This window comes from Suricata suricatta, chromosome 14, assembly GCF_006229205.1.
Source record: "Suricata suricatta isolate VVHF042 chromosome 14, meerkat_22Aug2017_6uvM2_HiC, whole genome shotgun sequence".
NCBI classification, from domain to species: domain Eukaryota; kingdom Metazoa; phylum Chordata; class Mammalia; order Carnivora; family Herpestidae; genus Suricata; species Suricata suricatta.
The window spans coordinates 82,573,757-82,598,876 of record NC_043713.1 but is presented as its reverse complement, the minus strand read 5'-3'; the positions used below and the strand labels follow the sequence as shown (position 1 = coordinate 82,598,876).

General features: G+C 48.0%; 2 protein-coding genes across 2 annotated transcripts in view; both read right to left on the bottom strand.

Annotated features, from left to right (window-relative positions):
- WDR66 (WD repeat domain 66) overlaps positions 1-1,625 on the bottom strand; it is a 65,749-nt gene extending 64,124 nt beyond the window's left edge. Inside the window, exons 1-2 of the mRNA XM_029922339.1 lie at positions 611-1,625; positions 207-451 (exon numbers count right to left, since the gene is read on the bottom strand). Coding sequence (XP_029778199.1) covers positions 207-451; positions 611-791 — 426 coding nt within the window. The 5' untranslated portion in view covers positions 792-1,625. The remainder of the gene's footprint in view (positions 1-206; positions 452-610) is intronic.
- Positions 1,626-3,616: 1,991 nt separating this feature from the next.
- Positions 3,617-24,009, bottom strand: PSMD9 (proteasome 26S subunit, non-ATPase 9). Its single transcript, XM_029922193.1, has 6 exons — positions 23,757-24,009; positions 18,745-18,847; positions 14,611-14,822; positions 12,415-12,516; positions 4,616-4,704; positions 3,617-4,198 (listed from the first exon to the last, which is right to left on the bottom strand). Exons 1-6 carry the CDS (start codon positions 23,892-23,894, stop codon positions 4,171-4,173), a joined length of 672 nt encoding a protein of 223 aa, XP_029778053.1. The 5' UTR covers positions 23,895-24,009; the 3' UTR covers positions 3,617-4,170.
- Positions 24,010-25,120: the final 1,111 nt, after the last annotated feature.

The following is a 25,120-nucleotide window of genomic DNA, read 5'->3' as shown; positions in this document are numbered from 1 at the left end:
TTTTGTTTTAAATATCTCCCTTGCATCTTTCAATCACTGCACTTAGCATATTGTTTTTATAGAGTTCAGGTCTGCTACCCAAAACACCCTAGAATTCCTTAAAAGAATGGATTTTATCTTATTTGTATCCCCACCGCCTGGCATATAGTAAGCATTCATTTAATGATTATGAATGAATGAATGAATGAATTATAATTACTACTTACTAGGAAAGGTCCTGACTGGGAATCCGTCAGTGTAAGTTTCTCCAAACTGATCCTGGACTTGGTTATTTCTTGGGGCGTCACTGTGGCTTCTTCCTGTACTCCTGCGGCTTCCTCTGCCCGGGCTGCTGCAGCCTCTTCATCCCTTTCTTCTCTGACAGCCTCCTCCTTCCCACCTTCTCCCCGCTCTTCCTCCTCCTCCTCCTCCCCCGCTTCTTCTTCCTCTTCCCATTCCTCCTGCTCCTCCCCTTCCTCCCCTTCCTCCTCCTCTTCTTCCTCCTCCCAGTCCTTTCCCCCTTCCTCCCACTTTTCCCATTTCTCCTCCACCCTGTCCATCTCTTCCCCTTCCTCCTCTCCCTCCTCCTCTCCCTCCTCTCCCTCCTCCTCCCCCTCCTCCCATGGCTGACTCCATACTAATAGGTCACCTTCCTTTAATTCCTGCGGCAGACTTTCTGCCTCTCTATAATATGAATCATAATCTTCTTCATCCATTTCTGTTTCTCCATCTTCTTCTGTTTCTTCTAGTGGGTTTTCCCCTGCATCTGACATTCTTCTTTGTGGAGTTTCCTCTAGAGAAATTTTGACCATGACAATTAGCAGTTCCCTCTGTTTCGCATTTTAATTTCCTGGTGCACTAACCTATCAATGAAACGTGCAATGCCAGCCCTGGTTCCTTTCCACAGCAATAAAGATTTTATACTCCTGGGAAAGACTGTCCCAAATCTTCAACCTATTGATCTCAGGGCCTCTCACCTTTCTAGGAATAACTTTGGAGCCCTTTAATTCACTTTCTACATATCCATATTCCCTCAGGCAGCAAAATGATAACCCCGACATTAATGACAATACTAATAATGTAAACAAGGGCAGAAGGAGGGTGCTTAGTGGTTAAAAGTGGACTTTGCCACGGAGTCTCTTAGCACTGAATCTTAGTTCCACCACTCACTTGCTCTGTGACCTTGAGCAAGTCACTATACCTCTGAGTCCAAATTTGCTCACAGGCAAAATGAAAATGAGAACCCAAAATTCTGGGGTTGAGATGACGTAAGTAAAATGCTCAACGCAGCTGCAGCAGAGTGGCTGAGAAAAAGGAGGTGATTGTTTACAACGAATAAAAGCCTTTTAACATAGTCTCTCCTGTATTCCTTCTGACAAACTTGAGCGTGAGGCTCTGGGAGCTGATACTCAGACCACACAGCTAAGAGGCAGACCTCTCTGGCTTGGTTCCTCCATCTCAAAAATCATTACTGTGATTTCCAGCACGGGGCCCTTAGCACGAGGCCCGCGGCGACCGCAAACTTTGCCAGCGCATCTTGATGCGGGGGGTTCAGGGGAGGGGTGGAAGGAAGGTATGGGTGTCTCTGGGGGCACAACGCCCAGGCGCGACTCCTTCCTCCAGCGCAGGTCTCTCCGAGGCCGCCCCAGGTCCGGCCCGGTGGGGGGAGCGCCCCCCGCGGGGCACCAGGCCCTCCCACGCCAGGGCCCCCGCTCCCCGACTCACAGAGCGCGCCCTCCGTGGGCCTCAACGCCCGGCCGTCCCGCCGCCTGGACCCCTGTCACCTCCCCGCCTCCAGCGGCCTTCGCTTTCTGCTCCACGCGCTCCTTAGTTACGGTCGCCACCCAAGCCCCGTCCCCAAGGTGACCACCGCCTCAGCGACTGGCCGTAAAGCGGGAGGGCTGGACGGTGGTCACGTGCCCAAGGCTCTGCCGCGAGCGGGCCGGCACGCCCCCTGGCGGTCCCCGGGGAACCAGGCGCGGCCGCGACCTTGGCAGCGAAATTGGCCTTCTTCCTTCCCACGTCTTTCCTCCTCCTCCTTCCCTTCCTCCTCCTCCTTCCCCCCAACTTTCGGTCAAGTCTGAGAAGCTGCAGCGCTGGATGCTTGCAGTTTTGACTTTCTGAAGGCTTGAGGAGATGAAGTGAAGAAATATGAGCTGTTTGGTAAAGTCCTCTTTGCCAAAAGCAAACTAAATCTCCCGGTTTCACAGACGCCGCTCGCAGATCTGCCCTCCACACTTCGGCTACACGTTGTGCGCAGTGTTTTAGCAGAGCTGGGACGACACACTATATAGGTTACATTATCTTGCTGTTCTGACCACAAAATGTTTCTCCAGAACCAGCTTGGTTCAGGCTATTGGGATCATTTCAGAGTGACTCTCGGAATCTCACAGAAACAGCACACGTGGCCATCCTGAAGTTTCTAAAGGGAGACTTGGCAGGAAACCAGCCAAAGGCACTGATGCAGAAAACTCTTTGATGCTCTCATTTTAGGAGAATGTGAATGACGCTCCCAAACCCCCACCCCTAATGCTGGTTGATTCACAAGCATACATCTCAAAAAAAAAAGGGGGGGATCAAACTGGATGGTACAAGATGCGTTTATTATAAACGAGGGTTTATAAAAAGAGATCGGAAAACACATTTGGAATCAGAACACACAATTTAAACACCAAACTCTGGGAAGCGGGGCATGCCTGAGCCTACGCGGGGGGAGTGCGTGTGGATGTACAACGAGAGCACAGTGTAGGGGAGGAACTGAACAGGAAGGCTTCCCGCTGAGCATGAGAACCCATGGGTGGACATACACTCCAGCGCTGACTACTGTCAGGGCAAGCTGGTCTCTGTCTCCACCCAAGCGAATCCCCGCCCAAGGAACACAGGCCTGCCTCAGCAGAAGGGGCCAGGCCACCTCTGAAACAAAGTGGTCTGCAAGCACTGTGGAGATGAACGTGGTGCTAAGGGGAGGAGAGAAAGTAAGACACAGGGTCACGAAGAATCACTGAGACCCGTGCTGTCCCGTGGAAGAGGGAAAAGAAAAGGAAGGCAGGAGGCATCAGCCTTTTCAAGAAGCCAGACAGGCGCACACGGCTGGATCCCCTTAGCGGCTGAGCACGTCTTGGCCGTGTACAAGCTACTGTTGATCCGAGCGATGACCAGGAGGTTCGTTTATAAAAGGTCAAATTAGAAGACAATTTGCAAGTGTTCTTTTTCTTTTTTTTAATTCCAGAACCAAAGGGCGCTTGCTGCCCTCTGGTGGGTTACAGAAGAGGAAGCTGACAACATGGCGGGCTACCTGGGGAGCCTCCTGACTTGCCCTGTTCTTCAAGGGAGCAATCTTGGCCCCAGATGTCCAACTGCCAGTCCATCCGCCAAGGATGCGATTTCTGTATCCAGAGCAGCGATGCAGAGGGGGCAGCCTGAGGGGTTGGAAACCTCGCTCACTAACGATGGCGTTCCTGAAGTGTTGTTGGGCTGATCAAGACTTCAGCACCACTGTTGGTTTGTTCTGTCCAACTCTGTTATTTTGTTTTTTTTTTTTTAAGTAAGCTGTACACCCTATGGGGGGCCTGAACTCAGAACCCCAAGATCAAGAGTCGCATGCTCTACCAACTGAGCCAGCCAGGTGCCCCTGTTCTGTCCACTTTTTTTTTTTTAAGATTTTATTCTTTTTAAGTAATCTCTACATCCAATGTAGGGCTTAACCCTACAACCCTGAGGTCGAGAGCTGCACACCCACTGACTGAGCTGGCCAGGCGCCCCTGTCCAAGGTTCTAATTCCTGTCTGAGCTTTGGTTTGAGAGGTTCCCTCAAGAAATTCAGTTGGGGTTGATAACATGGTCATATCAGCACTGTAAACCTGGGTTTATTTGGGGGGGAAAATCCTAAAAGAATAAAGACATATCAGCGCCTGCCAGAAAAACTCCCACCCACTTCCCCACAATCCAGACGGCTCCCATTTAGGGCCACGGCCTAATCTGCAAAAGATGCCAAGTACAAATCAAGTTAATGGTGTCTTAATCCCAAGAGATTACACTGGGAGGCCACAGTGTTTCCACCACCCAGAAGTTCAGACTTCCAGCCTCTTCCAGATCCTTAAGCTTCGGGGAGAGAAGAGAAGGAAGAAATCCCCACCAGACCCAAGTCCAGAGCAAGGGGAGCTGTTTTCCTATTGCTGTTCCCCAGGGACAATCATCTTTGCAAAGGAATAATGTTGCAGCTGGAAAAAAACGAGAGAAAGGAACGATGTAAGGTTGCCAGCTCTTTAATCCTTTTAAAGCAAACGCCCAGTTCTCTGCGCTGACAGCACGGAGCCTGCTTCGGATTCTGTCTCCCCACCTCTCTCCCCCTTCCCTCCTCACACACTCTCTCTCTCAAAAATAAATAAATAAATGTTAAAAAATAAAATGAAATAAAACAAATGCTCAGTTAATGAAAGAACCAGAGACCAGGGTTCCCTCTACCTCCAGACCTACAGTCTCACTGCTGCCATAGGTATTCATCGAGAGCTTCTGTGGGCAACCTAGGGAACGCTGTCACTTCCCAGTGGCCCCCTCCTCCTCACCGCTTTATGTCTAGCAAACATCCAGGTGACAACCGACAATTGCCTTATGAATGAACAGAAATGATACTCTACCCCAGCAGTCCTTTTCCTGCCCAGCGGGTCGGGACAAGTCTGAGCTGGTGTTTCTCCCCTCTGCGGATCACGGTCACGTTCAGGGGCTTCTGAAAGGAAAATAAGCTCATTTTATATTCAACCTGTTTAGAAGTCAAAGAGATTCAGACTAAAATGCCGAGATGCTGATTTCTGCACATCATCAGGTTGAGAAGGGTGCTTATATGAGGTATAACCAAGCAGTGGTCCAGAGACGGGGGCGGGGCAGGGGGCTGACACTCTTGGGGCTGCTAACAGGGCTGCAGATTGGTACCATCTTCCTGGACAAACACGTCTCCCCACCAAAAAACAAAAAACAAAAAAACAAAGTCTTTAAAAGGCTCCTACAAGATACATTTTGCAAAAGTACAAGATGATGTATGAACAAAGTGCTCATTCTAGGACTGTTTATAAATTCAAAAGCTGAAAACACCCAAAATATCCCTCAATAAGGTATTATTCAAATATAGCAGAGTATATTAAGCAGTTTTGGTAAAAACAAAACAAGCAAAGCATGAACCTGTTTGAATATACTTTTTTTTTCTTTTTACTTTTTATTTTTTTCAAGTAGGCTCCATTCCCAATGTGGGGCTCAAACTCACAACCCTGAGATCCAAGAGTTGCATGCTTTACAGACTGACCCAGCCAAGTGCCCCTCAATATACGTTTTAAAGAGACATATAGATTGTCTCATGCATACAAAGGTTTCTGGAAGATATATGAAAAAACTGTTAACAGTGATTACTTGTAGAGAGAGCACTAGGAGTTTGGAGTGAAAGATGGCATTTACATCTTTCCATACCGTTCATTTTCATATTATGTGTATGTATTACTTTAATGTAAAAAAGTTAAAAGAGCATACCAAGGAAACTTACAACAAGGTGCATCAAAATCTAGAACTTCTGTGCATCAAAGGCCACTACGAACAGAGTAAAAAGTAACTCAGAGAATGGGAGAAAATATTGGCACATCATACATCCGATAAGGGATTAATATCCAGCATATATAAAGAACTCCTACAACTCACAATAATAGCAAACAATCTGATTACAAATTAAGCAAAAAACTTGAGTAGACATTTCTCTAAAAAAGATAAGCAAATGGCCAAAAAGCACATGAAAAGATGCTCCTCATCACGAATCATTAAGGAAATGCAAATCAAAACCACAATGAGGTGTCACTACACGTCCATTAGGATGGCTACTCTCCAAAAACAGAAAATGACAAGAGTTGGCGAGGATGTGGAGAAATGGAAACCCATGTGCATGACTGTAAGAGAATGTAAAATGGTGCAGCTGCCACGGAAACCAGAGTGGCTGTTCCTCAGAAAACTGCAAATAGAAATACCACATAATCCTACAATTAACCCTCTTGGTATCTATCCAAAGAGCTGAAAGCAGGGACTTGAACAGATATTTGTACGTCTTTGTTCATAGCAGCGTCATTCACAATAGCCAAAAGATGGAAGCAAACCAAGTGTCCATCGGTGGATGGATAGATAAACAAAATGTGGTCTACCCATACAATGGCGTTTCCTTCAGCCTTAAAGAGGAGATTCTGACGCACGTGACAATACGGAAGGACCACGAAGACATCATGCTAAGTGAAATCCACCAGCCACAAAAGAAATCCATCTGATCCACTGATGACAGGTGCAGATTCAAAGAGACAAAAGGCAGATTAGTGATCACCAGCGGTTTGGGGAGAGGAGAATGCACAGTTAGTGTTTAACAGGTATGGAGTTTCAGTCTGGAAAGCCAAAAACGTTTTGGAGATGGAGGGAGGGGACAGTTGCGGAACAACATGGATGTACTTAAGTGCCGAGAACTACACACGTAGAGATGGTTAAAATGGGGGGCACCTGGTTGAGTGGCTGACCTCGGATCAGCTCATGATCTCGTGGTTCCTGAGGTCGAGCCCCACATTGGGCTCACTGCTGTCAGCCTGTCAGCACAGAGCCTGCTTCAGATCCTCTGTCCCCCTCTCTCTACCCCTCCCCCATGTGCGCTATCTCCAAAAATGACATATTTTTGAAAAATGCTTAAAATGGTTAATTTTATGGTATGTTATTTACCACAGTATTTTTTAATTAGGGCAGATCTATCAATGTAATCTCTGAAATGTGACAAAATAAAGCATGAAGACAAAAAAACAAAAAGACGCCATTTTTCACTCAGGTGGTCAAAGAATGAGACAGGCGATAAATAACGCAGGTGAGAGCGAACAGGAAGCAAGCCCTCACGTACACTAGCCAAGAAAATGGGAACTGATCCCAGCTTTCTGGAGGACACTTTGACATCTATCAAATCTATAAACGTGTATTGCCTTTGTTTTCAACTTCATATATAGTTTATTGTCAACTTGGTTTCCATATAACACGCAGTGCTGTTCCCCCAAGTGCCCTCCTCCATGACCATCACCCCCCTTCCCCCTCCCCCTCCCCCCTCGGTCGTTTTCAGTATTCAAGAGTCTCTCGTAATTTGCTTCCCTCCCTCTCCCTAACTCTTCCCCCCTTTCCCTCCCCATGGTCCTCTGTTAGGTTTCTCCTGTTAGACCTATGAGTGAAAACATACGGTATCTGTCCTTCTCTGCCTGACTTATTTCTCTTAGCACGTATTGCCTTGGACCCAGTAATTCCACTTCTAGAAATCTCTCGGAAAGAAACCCTCCCACAAGACAAGAATATTCACGACCCATTGTTGGTGATGGCCAAACCCTGGGAACAACCTAAATGCCCTGCATGGAGGGCTGGTTAAATAAAAGATGGCAGACTAAGCAATGGAAATATGGTGCAGGTAGGTATGTATATGTACCCACATGGAAATCCCCTCAAAGGGCAGGGGGGAATCCAGAACAGTATGCAGGGTAGGTCTTGTTTGTCTTCTTTTTCTAGTAATTTTTTTAATGTTTATTTATTTTTGAGGGGGGGAGGGACAGAGAGAGGGAGACACAGAATCCGATGCAGGCTCCAAGCTCCCAACTGTCAGCACAGAGCCTGACACGGGGCTCAAATCCACAAGCCACGAGATCATGACGCGAGCTGAAGTCGGACACGTAACCAACTGAGCCAGCCAGGCACCCCTGTCTTCCTTTTCAAAAAGCAATCACTATAGACATATCCACTCACACCTAGGAAATACATGAGAGATACACTGATGTGTTTGGGATCTAGAAACCATACCCCTAGACAAACTAGAAACCCAGAGATCATCCTTGACATGGGCTGGGTGTCATATTAAAGCCTGTGTCCCTCCATCCTAAAGGTCTCCTAGATTTGTCTACTTCCTTCCACCTCCAGCCCATTCACCAAGCCACCAGCTCCTCTTGACCAGGCTGCTAAAACTGTCAGCCCTCCAATCAGCTCTCTACCTAGAATCTGGAGAAATCTTTCCAAGACACAAAGCTGCTTACATCTGTTACCCTCGGCTTGCAAGTGCGCACGGCTCTCTACTGCTCCTCCGGAAAGAAGAGCTACATCTTGACTAGGGACCACAGGGACTCCTGCATCCTGCCGGACCTGCCTCCTCCTCCCTTCCTCTCTCCCCCTGGCTCTGGGCTCCAAACATCTTCTCCAGCCCTCCCACCTCAGCGCCATGACCCTGCTGGAAAACTCTCCCCGCCAGTCTCCAGCCTTGGTCAACTTCTATCTAACACTCACAGGTCACGTCCTTGGGAACCGTATTCTAAGCCCCATCATTTCTCCTCTGGCCTCCTCGATCTTTTCCTTCATAATACTCATGAGAGCATTCAACTACCTTGGATTAATGCTGGTCTCCCTACCGAGGTGTTCCCGAGGCAAGGGCCTTCTTCTGTGTTGTCCTGTTCTAGGACCTGCACTTGTCCAGCACTCAAACAGAGCAGGGAAGGTACCCGGGACGGAGAGACTCGGGACTTTTGGTCTCTCTTCAAAACCTTTTGCATTAAAAGTGCATTATTTTTATTTATTTATGTGACATATAACTCACACACAATAAAATGCATTTTAAAGTATACGATACGTGCATTTTAGCATCTTCAGAGATTTGTACAACCACTACCACTAATTCCAAGACCTTGTCATCCCTCACAAGGACCCCCGCACCCACTAGCAGTCAATCTGCATTCCTTCCTCCACTCAGCCTGGCGACCACCAACCTGCTTCCGGGCTCCGTGGAGCTGCCCGTTCTGGACACTTCACATAAATGGAATTCTCAACCACGCAGCCCTCTGTGTCTGGCTTCTTTCACTTACCACAAATCCTTTCAAGTTTCACCCACATCACAGCAGGCCAGCCCTCCATTCCTGTCTACAGCTCAATAAAATAAACGCTGTCTATAATAAACATGATTTTTTTTAATTTCAGGGTTTCTTTCCCTTTGAAAATACATGCATCTGATCCAGGAAGTCAGCTTTAGGAAGTTATCAAAAGAAACAGAGACTGGGCTACAAGAGTGTTCATTTCCAGGTTTCCCTAAAATTGGAAACTACCTAAACGTCTAACAACAGAATATGGTGGGGATTTTTTAATCATTTTCTAAAGACACGGAGTGTACCCCTGATTCTCAGGTTGGACTCCGGTTCCAGGAAGATCCAGGGCCCCGAGGGGGTGAGGTGTCCCAACCCCAGCAGCTCAGTTTTTCTGGCTGTTGGATATATTGGAATTCCCCAAGAAAGTTCATTTGAAGAAATGGTTCTGTTACGCTGTACACTCAAAACTAACATAATGCGATATGCCGATTTTATGTTAAAACAAACAAATGATTCACAGATCTATGAAGAGCTTAAGAATGTATTTAACTAGAAAAGACAGACTCAAAATGAGCGGCTGTTATCACCAATCACCAATCACCAAAAAGTGGAAACAACCTACATGTCCCTCACTGTTGATGGGTGAGCAACCTGGCGTTCATCTATGCGGTGGAGCAATAACAGGAGATACACACACACACACGTGCACGGCGATGCAGAAACACCGCAGGTGTCGGATGCAGAGTGAAAGAAGCCAGATTTGAAGGGCCCCACATTCTGTGCGGTTCCATTCACATGGCATTCTCGAAAGAGTAAAACTATAGGAATGAAGCACAGATCAGCGGTGCGTGGCGTGGGAGCTGGGGGAGGGGTCAGTCACAAAAGGACATGAGGCCATTTGGGGGAGGATGATAGAATTGCTCTGTATCTTCACTACAGTGGCACTTACCGGACTATGTACATGTGTCAAAATTCACAGCACTGCACAGTGAAAAGGACAAATTTTGTTGTAGGAAAATTACACCTTACTCAAAATAGCCAAGAGCCCTATATGCTGGCACATGAACAGACCGACCCCGGCAGGACGGAGAGCTGGAAAGTGGCTACCTCCGGAGGAGAGGGAGATTTTACATGTTCTTTGGTTCTGCCTTAAACACGTGTTATATATTACCTCACAATACTTTGTATATAGATGTTCTCTGAAATATTATTCACCATAGCCAAGAAGTGGAACCAACCCAAATATTCCTCAACTGATAAATGGATAAATAAAATGGTTAAGTAAAATGTATCTCCATACAACAGGATATGATTCAGCCAAAAGAAGGAAATGACATAAAAAGTAGTAACGCCTGAATGAACCTTAAAAACAATGCTAAGCAAAACAAGTCAGTCACAAAATGTCACATACTATGATACCATTTATATGATATGTCCAGAATAAGCAGATCCATAGAGCTGGAAAGTGGGTTAGTAGTTTAGGGGGTGGTGGGTAGGGGGATGGGGAGTGGCTGCTAATGGCTATGGAGTCTCTTTCCGAGGTGATGAAAACGTCCTGAAACTGATTGTGGGGCTGAGTGCACAGCTCTGTGAATATACTTAAAACTACTCTGCTATACACTTGATGTGTGTGAATTACACCTCAAAACTTCTAAAAAATATAATAATAAAAGACAAATTCCAGATGGATTAAAGAAAAAGGAAAACAAACTGATTAGAGGTGTTAGGAGAACTTGAAGCAGACACAAAATGCTAAAGCCATAAAGCAAAAAAAACCCGATGAATTTGGCAAAATCCGGATTCTAAGCTTCTGTGCAAGCACAGACTTGATGAAGGCGTCAGTGCAGACACGAAGGCCAGACCTCTGGCTGGGGCTTGGGTTTCGGCCCAAGGCCTGCCTTCGGGCTAGTTACACGCGGGTGAGCAGTGCAGCCAACCAGCTGAGCGGGGACAGTTGGTTAAACCGAAGATTGCATTTGGGAACTAAGAACTTTAATAGATCATTTCTGTGGACTTTGAGTCCCACTTTTCTCCCGTAAAACGTAGATCTTTGCCAGGGTAACTTCAGTTGAAGTTACATTACTGAGACATGAGAGGAGACGAGCAGGTGTAAATGCTATTTAAAGGCGAACTAATGCCAGACTGGAAGGCTGCAGCCATTTTGCAGTCCCAACACTTACTACGTCTGCAAGGGCCGGAACCGTCCCACTGCGCATGAGCAAGTGCTGACGCGCTTACTACGGGAGGAAGAGGAAGAGCTTTGCCACCGTGTGTGGCCCCATGTTTCTTTCTTCGCTTTTCTTTTAAGATTTTATTTTTCCATAATCTCTACACCCAACATGGGGCTCGAACTCACAACCCCGAGAATCAAGAGTGTCACACGCTCTAATGACAGAGCCAGCCAGGCACCTCACCCCATATTTCTTTAAATTCTCAGGTATATGGGGCACCGGGGTGACTCGGTCTAAGTGTCTGACTCTTGATTTCCGCTCATGTCATGATCTCACAGTCGTGAGATCAAGCCCCGTATCGGGCTCAGCACTGGGCGTGGAGCCTGCTTGAGATTCTCTCTCTCCTCCTCCGACCTCCCCCTGCTATCCCACACTTGCACCTGTGCTCTCTCTAAGAAAAAAAGAAATTCTCAAGTATGGTTTTGGCAGGGAATATGCTGGAACATTAATAAATTTATCAAAATGGATATGTATGTAAATTTAAAAAAACACTTCCAATTAATCAAAATCACTATAAACTAAGTTAAAAGACAAGGAGCTAACCAGGAGAAACATATGCAATGTGAAAATAGGCAAAGGTTTAATACCTGGAATGTTAAAAAAAATTTCCTACAAATCATTTTTTTAAAGGACGAATACCTCAATGAGAAAAAAATATAAACACACAATCCACAGAAATCAAAATAGGAACATTAATGCACATAAAAAAATGAAGACACTCAACCTCACTGATCATCAGGAAAGTACAAATTAAAGTAAGATGCCACTTTGGCAATAATGTTAAAAGTAACACAGAGGACTGCTGATGATGCGACACACTCACGCACTGCTGGTCGGAGTACGAATTAGTAAGACTATTTCAGATTACACACTGAGAGCCCATACTCTACTTTCTGGTATCTGCGTCAAGAAATAGCACACGAACAAGAACGTATGACCTTTCATGCTGGTAAAAACCCAGCAATACCCAAAACGCCCACTGGGAAGGCAGGGGATGGACAACGGGGTCCACTCACACGATGGGGTGCTGTGCAACAGTGCAAAAGAGCAAGGTATGTGGCAATGAAAAGCCCTCCAGGAAACGCTGCTGGACGAAAGCAGGGATAGGAAGGAGGGAGGGCTATTTAAGTATGGCGGCTGCAGAGGCCTTAGACAGGTGTCATGTACAAGAGGAGGGATGGGGCCTAAAGGAGAAAAAACCTTCCAGCAAGTGCAAAGGCCCCGGGACTGAGCGACATCTCTCTGAAGGCAGCAAAGACCCCAGTGACGACTCCTGGCCCCGGCAATTCCAGGGTTACCGACCGGATGTGACTCCTGACTCACCCCCTCGCTGTGCTGCACCACACTGCCGATGTTATGCAGAGACTGGAAGTTCTGGGTGTTCACAGAGCCGAACTCCACGATCTCGTCATCCACCTGCAGACCCTAGACAGAGAAGAGAAAATGAGCAAGGAGGTTAAATGTGCTGCCAGTGCTCTTTACCCTTCCACATCCGATTTTTACGTCCGGGCCACGAGCTTGTTTTCTCCAGGGGAGGACGGCGGGCACTAAGCGAGGAGGTCAGGGGCTGAGCGGCCACACACAAGAGGGGCGGTGGGTAACCGGGCCACCTCCTCCTGCAGCTCCCTCTGGGACAGATCTAGTAAAAGGGGCCAGATCTGCCCAACATCTGATAAAAGCTGGGGTTGTACAGGCCTTAAAGAAGCGGGGGGGACCAAATTCCGCCTTCGGGGTCCCAGCCCAGGTTCAGGGACAGGAAACAGCAGAGTAGTCTAAGCCTATTGTGCTCAGGGCTTAGAATTTAGACCAGTTTACCCTAAAGGTCCCCGGACAAGCAGCCACAGGCACAAGGCTGACCCAGGACTAGTGTGGCCCTTTCTTTCCAAGAACACAGATCAGGATTCAATTCATTCATTCCTTCAACTCATGTCTGTCGCGGGCCAACCACAGCCCGTGCCCGATGCTGTGGTAGTGCAGTGAGGACAATGGAGCTTCTCTGTAACTCGCCATCTTGTGATCATTAAAGACGGTTGGCAGGCCCTGCCTCAGGACCTGCGGGTCCTGGCACAAGTTACTCCAGGGCTCAGAGGCTTTTTTTCATGGGTAAAATGGGGGTAAAGGTTACTGTCTATCCCGGAAGGTGGCTGTGGGATTAAATATTAAATACGTATCCACATACAACTTTGAGTATGCTGTTCAGAGTAGCATTCTTCATAATTGCCAAAAAACTGGAAACCAAGTGTTAACTGACAAATGGATGAAAACACTGTGATGCAGCCACACAATGGAATATTAGTCAGCCATGAAAAGGAAAGGAGGGGCGCCTGGGTGCCTCAGTGGGCTGAACATCTGACTTCAGCTCAGGTCATGATCTCACGTTTGTGGGTTCAAGCCCTGCGTCCGGCTCTGTGCTGACAGCTAGCTCAGAGTCTGGAGCCTGCTTCAGGTTCTGTGTCTCCCTCTCTCTCTGCCCCTCCCAGGCTCACCTGTCTCTCCCTCTCTCTCAAAAACAGATAAACATTTAAAAATTTTTTTCAATAAATAAGTAAGAAAAAAGGAAAGAAATAGGATACATGTTCCACGACGGATGAGCTTTGAAAACTTGGTACTAAGTGGACAAAGCCAGTCATGAAGCGTCATACAGTATATGATTCCATTTACATAAAGTATTCAAAATAGGCAAATTCAGAGAAACAGAAACCAGACTCATGGTTGCAAGGGGCTAGGGGAGATGGGTTTGGGGCATACAGGGTTTCTTTTCAGAATAATGAAAATATTCTAAAATTTATTGCAGTGATGGATGCACAGCTCTGTGAATACACTAAGAGCCGAGGAATTGCATACTTTATTTTTTTTTTTTTAGTTTACTATTGAGAGAGAGTACAAGCGGAGGAGGGGCAGTGGGAGGGGGAGACACAGAATTTGAAGCAGGATCCAGGCTCTGAGCTGTCAGCATAGAGCCCGACGTGGGACTCAAATTCATGACCTGCAAGATCGTGAGCTAAGCCGAGGTCAGACGTTTAACCAATTGAGCCACTCAGGTGCCCTGGGGAATCATATACTTTAAATGGGTAAATTTTATGGTGTGTGAATTGTATCTCAGTAAAGCTGTTTAAAAACTTTTAAAAACACGCCAGGTAAGACCTGTACTCATCCAGCAGGACAGCCGGCACCAAGCGAGGGTTCGGCAGATGGCGGCTACTATGGTCATTCTCGAGTCTGCTACTCAGAGCCCCGCTAAAATCAACCCAGCAAGGGATCCTCTTTCCTGCTCTTGGAATATTTATCACCTTGTGTCCCAGGCCTCTCCCTGACCAGTTCAGTGGGCAGCTGGGACGGACTCCTCTCCGAAACCCTGGCCCCGGCCCAGGGCTGGACCCCCAGGGCTCGGTCAGCGTTTGCTAAGTAAATGAAGCTGCGGCGGAGAGACGGCGGGTCTGTGTGTGCACAGTCCCGCCCCAGGCTCCCTGACCCACGGCGCTCTCCGGGTGCGGGTCTCCGTGGTGGGTTCTGGCTTACTGCGACACTGGCGGGGGAGCCAGGGCTGATGCTGTTCACTTTGGCGAAGGCCTGAGGGGGGCGGAGGCCCTCACTCTGGCCCAGGCTGCGGCTCATGGCCTCTTCGTGGGCCTCCGCCATGTCCCGGGCCTGCTTCTCCTTGTCGCGGGCATGCAGCTGGTGCAGGGCCTCTTCCACCTGCTTCATGATAGCCTTGTGATCGTTCTGCAGGCCTGGGAGGAGAATGTCATATCAGGGACAAGGAAGACAGCTGAGGACACAAGACTCCCACAGTCACTCACTGAAACAAGCACTTCCTACATGCCAGACACTACACTAGGGGCCGAGACAGGGGACCACCCTCATGAGGCCCAGTCCAGCGGGGGACAGCCACGGAGCAAGTAAGTACAGTAACATCTGATGGCCGTGACGAGGGCTGGCCAGCCGGGATCTGACCTTGCTCGTCTAGGAGATGAGGGGAGACTTCCCAAAGGCAGCACCGTTTCAGCTGAGACTTGCAAGGGGAGCTGAGGAATCGTGCCATTTTACTTTTCACCGAATTCCTCTGGAAGAAAACGATGCCTAAGTCTACTAATACGGGGCAGGTGATGTTCGGTCTGGGGGACGGAACAGGACAAGAGCTGGAGATGAGGAACTGTGGGGTAAAACCCTCTGATTTTTTTCAGTACTGACGGCCAATTCAAACGGCTGCAGCCTGGGGCTCCTGGCTGGCCCGGTCGGAAGAGCACGCCGCTCCTGATCTCTGGGGCGGTGAACTCCAGCCCCATGTTGGGTGTAGAGATTACTTAAAAAAGTGTTGCTGGCCACAATGCCAGTGAGTAGGTCACCACAGCAAGCCAGTGCAGCACAGTGGTTGGCATTTTGATAACTTTCTAAACCTAAAAACAATTTCCTCTATTTCCTTTATTCAAGTCAGGTCACTCCCAAGGTTCCCCTTGAGGAGTTTCAGAGGCCAGAGCCGCCGACCAGCACTGCCCGCCAATCCCTGTCTGTGGGTCACAGACTTCCCGATGTTCCACATGCCCTCGCCTGTGGGCACACATGGTTACCCGACCTGTCACTTCGGAGGGAAGGTGAGGCCCTCGGGCATACGGGGACTTTGGTATTCAACCCACAGGGGCAGACACAAGAAAAGAACCTGGATTTGAATAAGTAGAAGCATAGACCTGGGCAGGAAGACTTAAAATGGTGTTGATGTATATAATACATGGTCGCTCCATGACTAGAAAAGACCCCCTAGACAGTAAGCCCCGTAAGGACCCCCAGAACCTTTGCGGCACCTGGCCCTCAGTGAGCCCTCCATATATAGCCACTGGGTGATGGAGTGGGTAACTTCACTTATAATCTACTGCAATTCTAATCAGAATTCCAAAAAAAGTTATTCTCTTGGACAAAATGTTTCTAAAGCCTAGTTCAAATAAATAAACTTGCAACTGTAACAAATTCAGTATTCTAATATAAGATGTTAATGACAGGGAAAGCTGGGGACTGCATGTGACTTCTCTAAAATAGTTTTCCCAATCTTTCTGTAAATATAAAACTGTTCTAAAAAATAGAATCCATTTTTAAAAACAATTTTTTTTAATGGTCATTTAGAGAAAGAGAGAAAGGATAAGCGTGTATGAACAGGGGAGGGGCAGAGAGAGAGGGAGAGAGAGAATCCCAGGCAGGCTCTGTGCTGTCAAGGCAGAGCCCAATTCGGGACTTTGTCTCACAAACCATGAGATCATGACCTGAGCCAAAATCAAGAGTCAGACACTTAACCGACTAAGCCATACAGGCCCCCCCCAGAATCCATTTTTAAAAATACAAGAGGAGCACCTGGCTGGTTCAGTTGGTGGAGCATGTGACTTGATCTTGGGGTTGTGAGTTCAAGCCCCATGTTGGGTACAGAATTTACTTACCAAAATCAATCAATCAATCAAAGAAACTTCTGAGAATAGTTTTTTCAAAAAATTGATCAACATTGTTCAACCAGATTTTTTTTTTAATTTTTTTAACTTTTATTCAATTTTTGAAAGACAGAATATGAGCAAGGGAGGGACAGTGAGAGAGACACAAACACACAGAATCTGAAGCAGGCCCCAGGCTCGGAGCTGTCAGCACAGAGCCAATACAGGGCTTGATCTCCTAACTGCGAGGTCATGACCTGAGCTGAAGTCAGCCACTTAACCAACTGAGCCACCCAGGTGCCCCACAACCAGATTCTTAAATATAATAGTCATTAAGACAGTGTGACATGGGGGTGACTCATGATCTCAGGGGTCATGAGTTGAAGCCCCAAGTTGGGTGTAGAGATTATTAAAAAAACAAACTAAAAAAAAAAAGACAGTGTGATACTAGCAAAGAGATATATGAATAGAACAGTGCAAAAAACCTTATAAAGACCTAAATACGTCTAGGAATTTCCTATGTAATACTCGTAGCATTTCAAATGAATGGAGAAAGAATAGGCTATATGATAAATGGTGTTAGAACATCCGGGTAACCACCCGGACAAAAAGAAGTCAGTGTCCTCTCTCACACCGTAGGCTCCGCTTCTCAAATTTCTCCCAGAATCCTGACTGCCGAGGAAGGCAGGCCACATGCCAGGGAGTCTGAGGGCTTAGCCAAAACCCCCAAATTTCCCTCAGTCTGATCGTCTTGACATGGCCTCTCCCTGCCCTGTCTCTTCCCTTTGTCTCAATACAAGACGGTTCGCTTCCGTCCCCCAAAGCTTCGAGGAACAGCGACGCTCTAGGAAGCTGTCCCGGGATCACACCGCGGCTTTGAGGGACGCTCGGCGCCTCGAGCGGACTCTCCCGTGGTTACGTGCGCCCGTGAGCGGCTCAGCCTTATGCCACAACGTGTGAGGACAGGGCTGAGACTCACACACGCAAGCCAGAGGTCACGGAGTGAAAAATGTGCACGACAAACTCCCCTCTAACGTGACTTTGTGGCAGACCGCCCGTGGGTGCCCGCCTGAGGCAGGGTGAGTAATGGCCCCCAAAGATGTCTCATCCTTATGCCCAGAAGCTGTCCAATAAGCTACTTTCCATGGCAAAGGGGGCTTTACAGATGTGATGAAGGTCAGGACACTGAATGGGGAGGTCATCCAGGATTACCCAGATGGGGGGCCCACTGTGACCACGAGGGTCTTCGTAAGTGAAAGAGGGAGGCAGGGAGTACAGACGGAAGTGGGATGTGGGACCACAGGTTGGGAGATGACCGTGCTGGCTTTGACCATAGAAGGGGCTATGAGCCATGGGACATGGGCACCCCCAGGAACTGGGAGCGGTAAGGAAGTGGGCTCTTCCCTAGAGCCTCCAGAAGGAACGCAACCCCGCCGAAGCCTCCATCTTATCCCAGTGACACCCAATTGGACACCTTCTTATTGTAAGACAGTAAATCTGTGCCATTTGAAGCCACTAAGTCGTGAGAATTTGTTCCAGCAGAAAACAGAAAACTGATACACCATCCAAACACTACTATCCACCTGTTCCTCAACGATGAATAAATAAATGACCTGATTTAGGAGCGTGACATGCCCATATGGGGTACATCCCCCAACATGGCTTGCAGGCAGAAGGGCCTGGGAGGGGAAAGCAGAAGTCAGTGCGGCCAGGTGGGAGATCATTAAAGGGTGGGTGCTGGCTGGCTAAGGACCTTTGCCCTTCTTACTTTCCTCCTTCCCTTCCTTCCTGCTTGGCACACGGACACAGTGACCCTAAAGCCGGACACATCGGAAGGATGGCGGAGCCCGGGATGGGCGGCCAGCCCTGCACTGCCGACCTCCGAACGTCCGCACTGAGGGACTGAGCACTTCCGTGTGAGTGACCGCAGTCAGGTCACTACCCTTACCGGCTCACACAGAACTGCTTTGACTAGGATTGTGAGCAATATCTGACTTGGGCTTCTATTTTCATTTCAAAAACGTTTCCACGGCGAAGCAAAGTCCTTAGAAACAAAATGAAAAACAAAACCATAAACTTTGAACCCTAGAGGCCAAACCACTTCCTCCGCTCTGAGCCCCTCGATGGGGGGACGGGGACGGTAAGATGGTCCCAGGCAGAAGACAGGGACGCAGGTACCACGGAAGAATGACATTCACTCATGTGCCTTCGGCCTCGGGAACACCTCGTGCGTGCCACTCACAGACGATGTTGTGCCTTGCGGTTCGGACTTGGTACAGGTCGACATCTGCGCGGGGGTATCCCTCGCAGTCCACCAGCGGCTCGCTCATCCCAATGCCTTTTTGCTGGAGGGAAGAAACACGGTTAAGACTTCGCAGGTAAGAACCCCTCCAGCCCACCTTCCCTGTGCAGCCGTCATAAAGGCGACGGTAATGAAAGCTGCCACCCTCTGATCACTTAGCGCAGGCGCATATTTCCCCACACGCTCCCTCAACCCTCAGAGTGAGGGGGATGGGGGGGCACTAAAATCTTCTTTTTATTTTTAAGAACACAAGTAATGCAGGATTCCAGTTTCCTCTTCTGAAGTTAGAACAGTACAGATAAAAGTAAAGACTTTTGAGCTTCATCCCCAAGGCCAGCCTCTTGGACTCCTCCACACGCTCCTTCCTACGGCAGCTGATGCCTGGCTGGTGGCCTTGGAAGCCGGAGGGGAGTGAAAACCCCAAAGGGCATCCAGCTGTGGCAGGACCTTGGTTCTTTCTGAAAGTAAAAAGAGATCTAAAAGGGATTTCAAAGGGTTTTTCATCCCTAGAAGGACGCACTGATATCAAGTGCCTCTGGGGAAAGGAATTGGGTGGCTGAGGGGCAGGGAGCGAAGAGGGACGGTTCATTTCATAGCCTTTGTAGACTCTGAATTTTGACCATGGACGTGTATTCCCTATTCAAAATGATACATTTTAACATTTTAAATACTTTTCCTGCCTAAGTCAGAGCTTAGTGCACAAAGGCAGTGAAACGGGTCACGTGATAGACAGTAGAGATTTTGCAGTCAGACTTCACTTTGAATCTGGGTTCTCCCGCGTACAATCTGGGTGCCCTTGGTTAGGACCCTTCTCCAAGCCTCAGCCTCCTCCTCAATTATAAAATGAGAATAACAGCACTCACCTCCCTTCCCACTCGATGTGAGAATTAATGAGTTGACCTGTGTAAAGTGCTTAGCACAGTGCTAGGCACATCCACAGTGGGATGAATAGTGGCCCCCAAAAGATACGCCCCCACGTCCTAAACCCCCAGACCCGTATATGTGACCTTAGTTGGAAAAAGGATCTTTCAAGATGTAGTTAAGGCTCTTGAGAGGAGACTGTCTTAGATTTAGGGTGGGCTCCAAATCCAGTGACACGTATCCCTGTAGAAAAGGGAGGGAGATCCACACACAGAAAATGCTGTGACCAGGGGCAGAATCGGAGTTATCCAACCACAAGCCGGGAATGGATGGCCAGCAGCCACCAGGAGCTAGGACAGGGACAGGGAACAGATCCTCCCTCCGAGCCCCCAGAAGAAACCAACCCTGCTAACATCTTGATTTCAGACTTCTGGCCTCCACAGCTGTGAGAGAATAAATGTCTGTCATTTTAAGTCACCCTGTTTGTGGTCATTTGTTACAGCAGCCCTAGGAAATTAATACACATGAAAGTAACAAGTCACAGCCTTTACGGCAGCAGCAGGAAAGCTGCCCAGGGTACATATGTACCAGGATGGAGGAGTCCATTCACTTCTCTCCCTTTCTTTCTAGAAGCCACTGGGTTACACCTGCTATTTCCTGTTATTAATTAAAGTCGATAGTTTACCTCAGCCTTCACTCTTAGTGTCTTACATTCTATGGATATGTCCAAATGTATAATGACATGTGCCCATCATCACAGTACTACACAGGGCATTTTCACTGTCCTAAATGTCCTCTGTCCTCCAACTATTCCCCTCCCACTACCCCCGATCCCTGGCAACCACTGATCTTACTGTCTCCACAGTTCTGTCTTTTCCAGATTCTGGTTGGAATTATACAGAGGGTCTTTTCAGACTGGTGTCTTTCACTTGGTAATATGCAATGAGGGTTCCTCCACGTCTTTTCATGGCTTGCTAGCTTACTTAGTTTTAGCACTGAAAAAATATTCCGTTGTTTAGAGGTACCACAAATTATTTATTCACCTACTTCAGGACGTCTTGGTTGGGATGCCTGGGGCTCAGTCAGTTAAGGGTCCACCCAACTCTTCATTTTTTTTCTTTGTTGTTGCTGTTTTACTTTTTAACATTTATTTATTTTTGAGAGACAGAGAGAGATCATGAGCAGGAGAGGGGCAGAAAGAGAGAGGGACACACAGAATCAGAAGCAGGCTCCAGGCTCTGAGCTAGCTGTCAGCACAGAGCCCGATGCGAGGCTCGAACTCACGAACGTGAGATCTGACCTGAGTCAAAGTCGGAGGCTTAACCGACTGAGCCACGCAGGTGCCCCGCAACTCTTCATTTTGGCTCAGGTCATGATCCTGAGGTTGGGGAGAGCGAGCCCTACGTTGGGCTCTGTGCTGACAGCATGGAGCCGGCTTGGGATTCTCTCTCACTTTCTCTATGTTCTCTGCCCCTCCTCTGCTGGTGCTTGCTCGCTCGCTCTCTCAAAATAAATAAACTAAAAAAAAAAAAAACAAAACAAAAAAACACCTCTTGGTTGCTTCAAGTTTTGGCAACGGTGTAAAAAGCTGCTATAAACTTCATGAAGGTTTTCGTCTGAACACGTTTTCAGCCCCTTCAGGTAAATCCCATGGAGCACCATTGCTGGAAGGCACGGCAGAGCATGGAGCTCTGTAGGACGCGGTCCTACTTCTGCATCCGCCCAGGACGAGTGTCCCTCCACGCCCTGACCAGCATCTGGAGCCGGAAGTTCCGACACACATGTAGCAGCGCCTCACAGGCGTTTTACTTTGCATTTCTCTGATGACCTATGATGTGAAGCCTCTTTCTACACGCTTCTTTGCCATCTGTAGATCTTCTTTGGTGAGGAGTCGGTTAAGATCTTTGGCCAAACTTTTTTTTATCAAGTTATTGTCTTTTTAGTATTGAGTTGGAAGAGTCCTTCGTATTTTTTTGGATCCCTTGTTAGGTAGTCGCAAATATTTGCTCCCATTTGGTGAACTGCCTTTTCCCTTTCCTTTTCTGTGTCTTTGGAAACAGATGTTTTAAGTCCTGATAAAATCCAATTTATCTACTTTTTCTTTTGTTGCTGGTGCTTTTGGCATCACATCTAAGAAGGCTGATCCAAGGTCACAAAAACTTACTCCTATGCTTTATTCTAAGAGATTTATAGTTTTTGCTGTCCCCCCTTTTTGAAAACAAACATAGAGCAAGGCTTCAGGCTTAAAGCTTTTAGCCAGTGATGGTGGCCAGTGACAAGGAATGAACATATTATATCCCCTGATATGTATTTTTATTTTTTATTAAAGGAAAAAATACTGTTATTTCCATATGCTGTAGAGTTATAAAATTTTAACTTAAACTAAACTTATTTATGTGGTGCCTGGGTAGCTCAGTTAAGCGTCCAACTTCAGCTTAGGTCATGATCTCACGATTTGTGGGTTCGAGCCCCACATTAGGCTCAGACAGCTCAGAGCCTGGAGCCTGCTTCAGATTCTGTGTCTCCCTCTTTCTCTGACCCTCCCCTGCGCACGGTCTCTCTCTCTCTCTCTCTCTCTCTCTCTCAAAAATAAATAAATATTTAAAAAATTTTAATTTACTGAAGTAAAAAAGTGGATCAACTTAAAGAAAAATACCCAGGGAACAACCGTGCAGGAGGCATATGGATGCCACATTCTGCTTGAGGCGGAAAGTAACTAAAGTTTGGGAAATTGTTAGCATAATGCTTGGAAACACAAGTTCTGGATTCAACAGGCCTGAGATCTGAATCTCACTTTGAGACTTTAAGCAAGTGACTCCCCCTTTCTGAGCTTCAGGGTAACACCCTAACTTCACAGGGTGGTTGTGCGGATTTTTCGATATAACACACGTAAACTGACACTCTCCGGGCATATAATCAGCACCAGTAAAACAGTACCCTGGCCTCTGTATGAGGTCTCCTCCTACTCCCATCACTTAACATGCATTCCATTGGGGTGCCTGGGTGGCTCAGTCGGTTGAACGACCAACTTCAGCTCAGGTCATGATCTCCCGGTTCATGGGTTCCAGCCCCGCATCAGGCCATGGGTTCGAGCCCCGTATCAGGCTCTGTGCTGACTGCTAGCTCAGAGCCTGGAGCCTGTCTTTGGATCTTGTGACTCCTTCTCTCTCTGACCCTCCCCTGCTCATGCTGTCTCTGTCTCTCAAAAATAAATAAAAACATTAAAAATTTTTTTAAATTAAAAAAAAACATGCATTCCATCCACCCTACATGTCTTTAACTTACTCTTCCTCTGCAAATTGATTTGTGGCTTTACACTAGGTGACATAAGAGAAACTATCAGTTTGGTAGCCAGACAGACCAGGGAACGAGACCCACTACTGCCATTTCCCAGCCACCTGACCCTCCACGAGGTTTTGCCTCATCCTGGGCCTCAGTTCCCTCCATATATAATAACGATAAAGAGCCCTGCCTGTCACTCAAAGCTCGGTCTTTAGACCAGGAGCCTCAGCATCGCTGGGAACTTGCTAAAAATACAGCCTCTGCACCTGCGCTCCCCGAGCCCATCAGAAACTGAAATTTTAACAAGATCCCCGGCTCTTGCCAAACACAGAGCTTCAGCTCTGACGTGAGTGGTTAGCAAAGCACAGAGCCTCTGGTACACGTTCAACAGGGACTGACGAAGGCGGTGACAATCACCCTGCCTCGGCACATTCATTAGCTCTGTGACCTGAGGCACATTTAAGATGTCATCGCTAAAATGGGGAGAATAAGAGCCTCAAAAGGCTGCTGCGACGGTTAAATGAGCTAAGCAACGTACAGCTATTAAAACAGCGCCCAGCACACGGTAAGGGCTCCAGAAACCCAAGCGACAGCACCAACGCCGGGGGGCTCTTCGCGGCGGACATTATTTGCCTCCTGCCGACAGAGGCCGCAGTTGCCGCGCCGTGGGCTTCCCGGGGAGGGAGAGACGCAGCTGGGAGCTCAGGCGCAGGCCGCCCCGGCCTCGCAGTCCTCCCGGAGCGGGGTGCCGGGTCCAGAGGCCCCGGGTTTCCCGCACGCCCTCCAGGGACCCCCGAGCCCACACTCACGCTTTCCAGCACGTCATAATTGGCTTTGATCTGCGCCTCGATCTCCTCCTTGCGCCGTATCAGCTCCTGGATGTCGCTGACAGTCACTGCGTCGGCCTGAGATGACCCTTCGCTCTGCCTCGTTTGCTCCTCCGACATCCTGGACCTCCGCGCGGTTTCGGGGACACCAACCAGGCTACCCGGCTTCCGGGCTGCGGACGCCTGAGGAGACTACGGCTACGGCTCCGCCCGCGGGCCAAACTTCCTCGGCCATCAGCAAGCGCGAGGATGGACGGGGGCGTGGTTTGTTGTGGGCGGGGTCGCCGGAAGCCACACCCTGCTGGAACAGCTTCTCTGGTGACTCGCAAGGACCACTACGGAGAGAAATGGATTCCAGGTCCTTCACAAGCACTGTCACCAGCCAGAACAGGATAATCTCTTTCTAGGTGATTCATTTGCTTTCCACATTCATTCAACAGACATCTATCTATTGAGCGCCTACCACGCGTTTGTGCGAGACTTGTGCACGGCTGACTGCATGCAGTTCAGCTCTTCACATCTACGCAGCCCCGGGCTTTCGCAAAATACCTTCAAGCCTTATCCCCCATTTTTAAAAAGATTTTATTTTTGGTGTGCCTGGGTGGCTCAGTCAGTTTAGCGTCTCACTCTTGATTTGGCTTCAGGGTATGATCTCACTGAGTTTGAGCCCCACATGGGGCTCTGCAAAGACAGCATGGAACCTGCTTGGGATTGTCTCCCTCTCTTTGCCCCTCTCCTGCTCACACATATGCGCCCTCTCTCTCAAAATAAACTTAAAAAAAAAAAAACAAGGAAAAAAAGATTTCATTTTTAAGTAATCTCTACACCCAACGTGGGGTTTGAACTCACCACCCTGAGATCAAGAGTTGCACACTCCACCAGCTGAGCCAAGCAAGTGTCCCCCCATCCCCCATTTTACAAAGCCAACAAGCTTAGGTTCATATCTGGTTCTAGGCACTTACTGTGATATCCATGACCTTAGGTAAATTACTTTAGTGCTCTGAGCCTGTTTCCTCATCTCTAAAATCAATATCAATGTATCTCAAAGAGCTATCATTTTGGCAACAAATATTTATTAAATGTCATCCATATGTCATACACTGTCTTAGGAGCTGCAAAAGTAAAGAATTGAGTTATGACTCAGTGCCTCTTGCATATTAAGGCCTCTGTTGGGGTTCCTGGGAGGCTCAGTCAGTTAAGGGTCTGACTTCGGCTCAGGTCATGATCTCATAGCTCATGGGTTAGAGCCCCGCATTGGGCTCTGTGCTGGCAGCTCAGAGCCTGGAGCCTGCTTCCGATTCTGTGTCTCCCTCTCTCTCTGACCTTCCCCCACTCATGCTCTGACC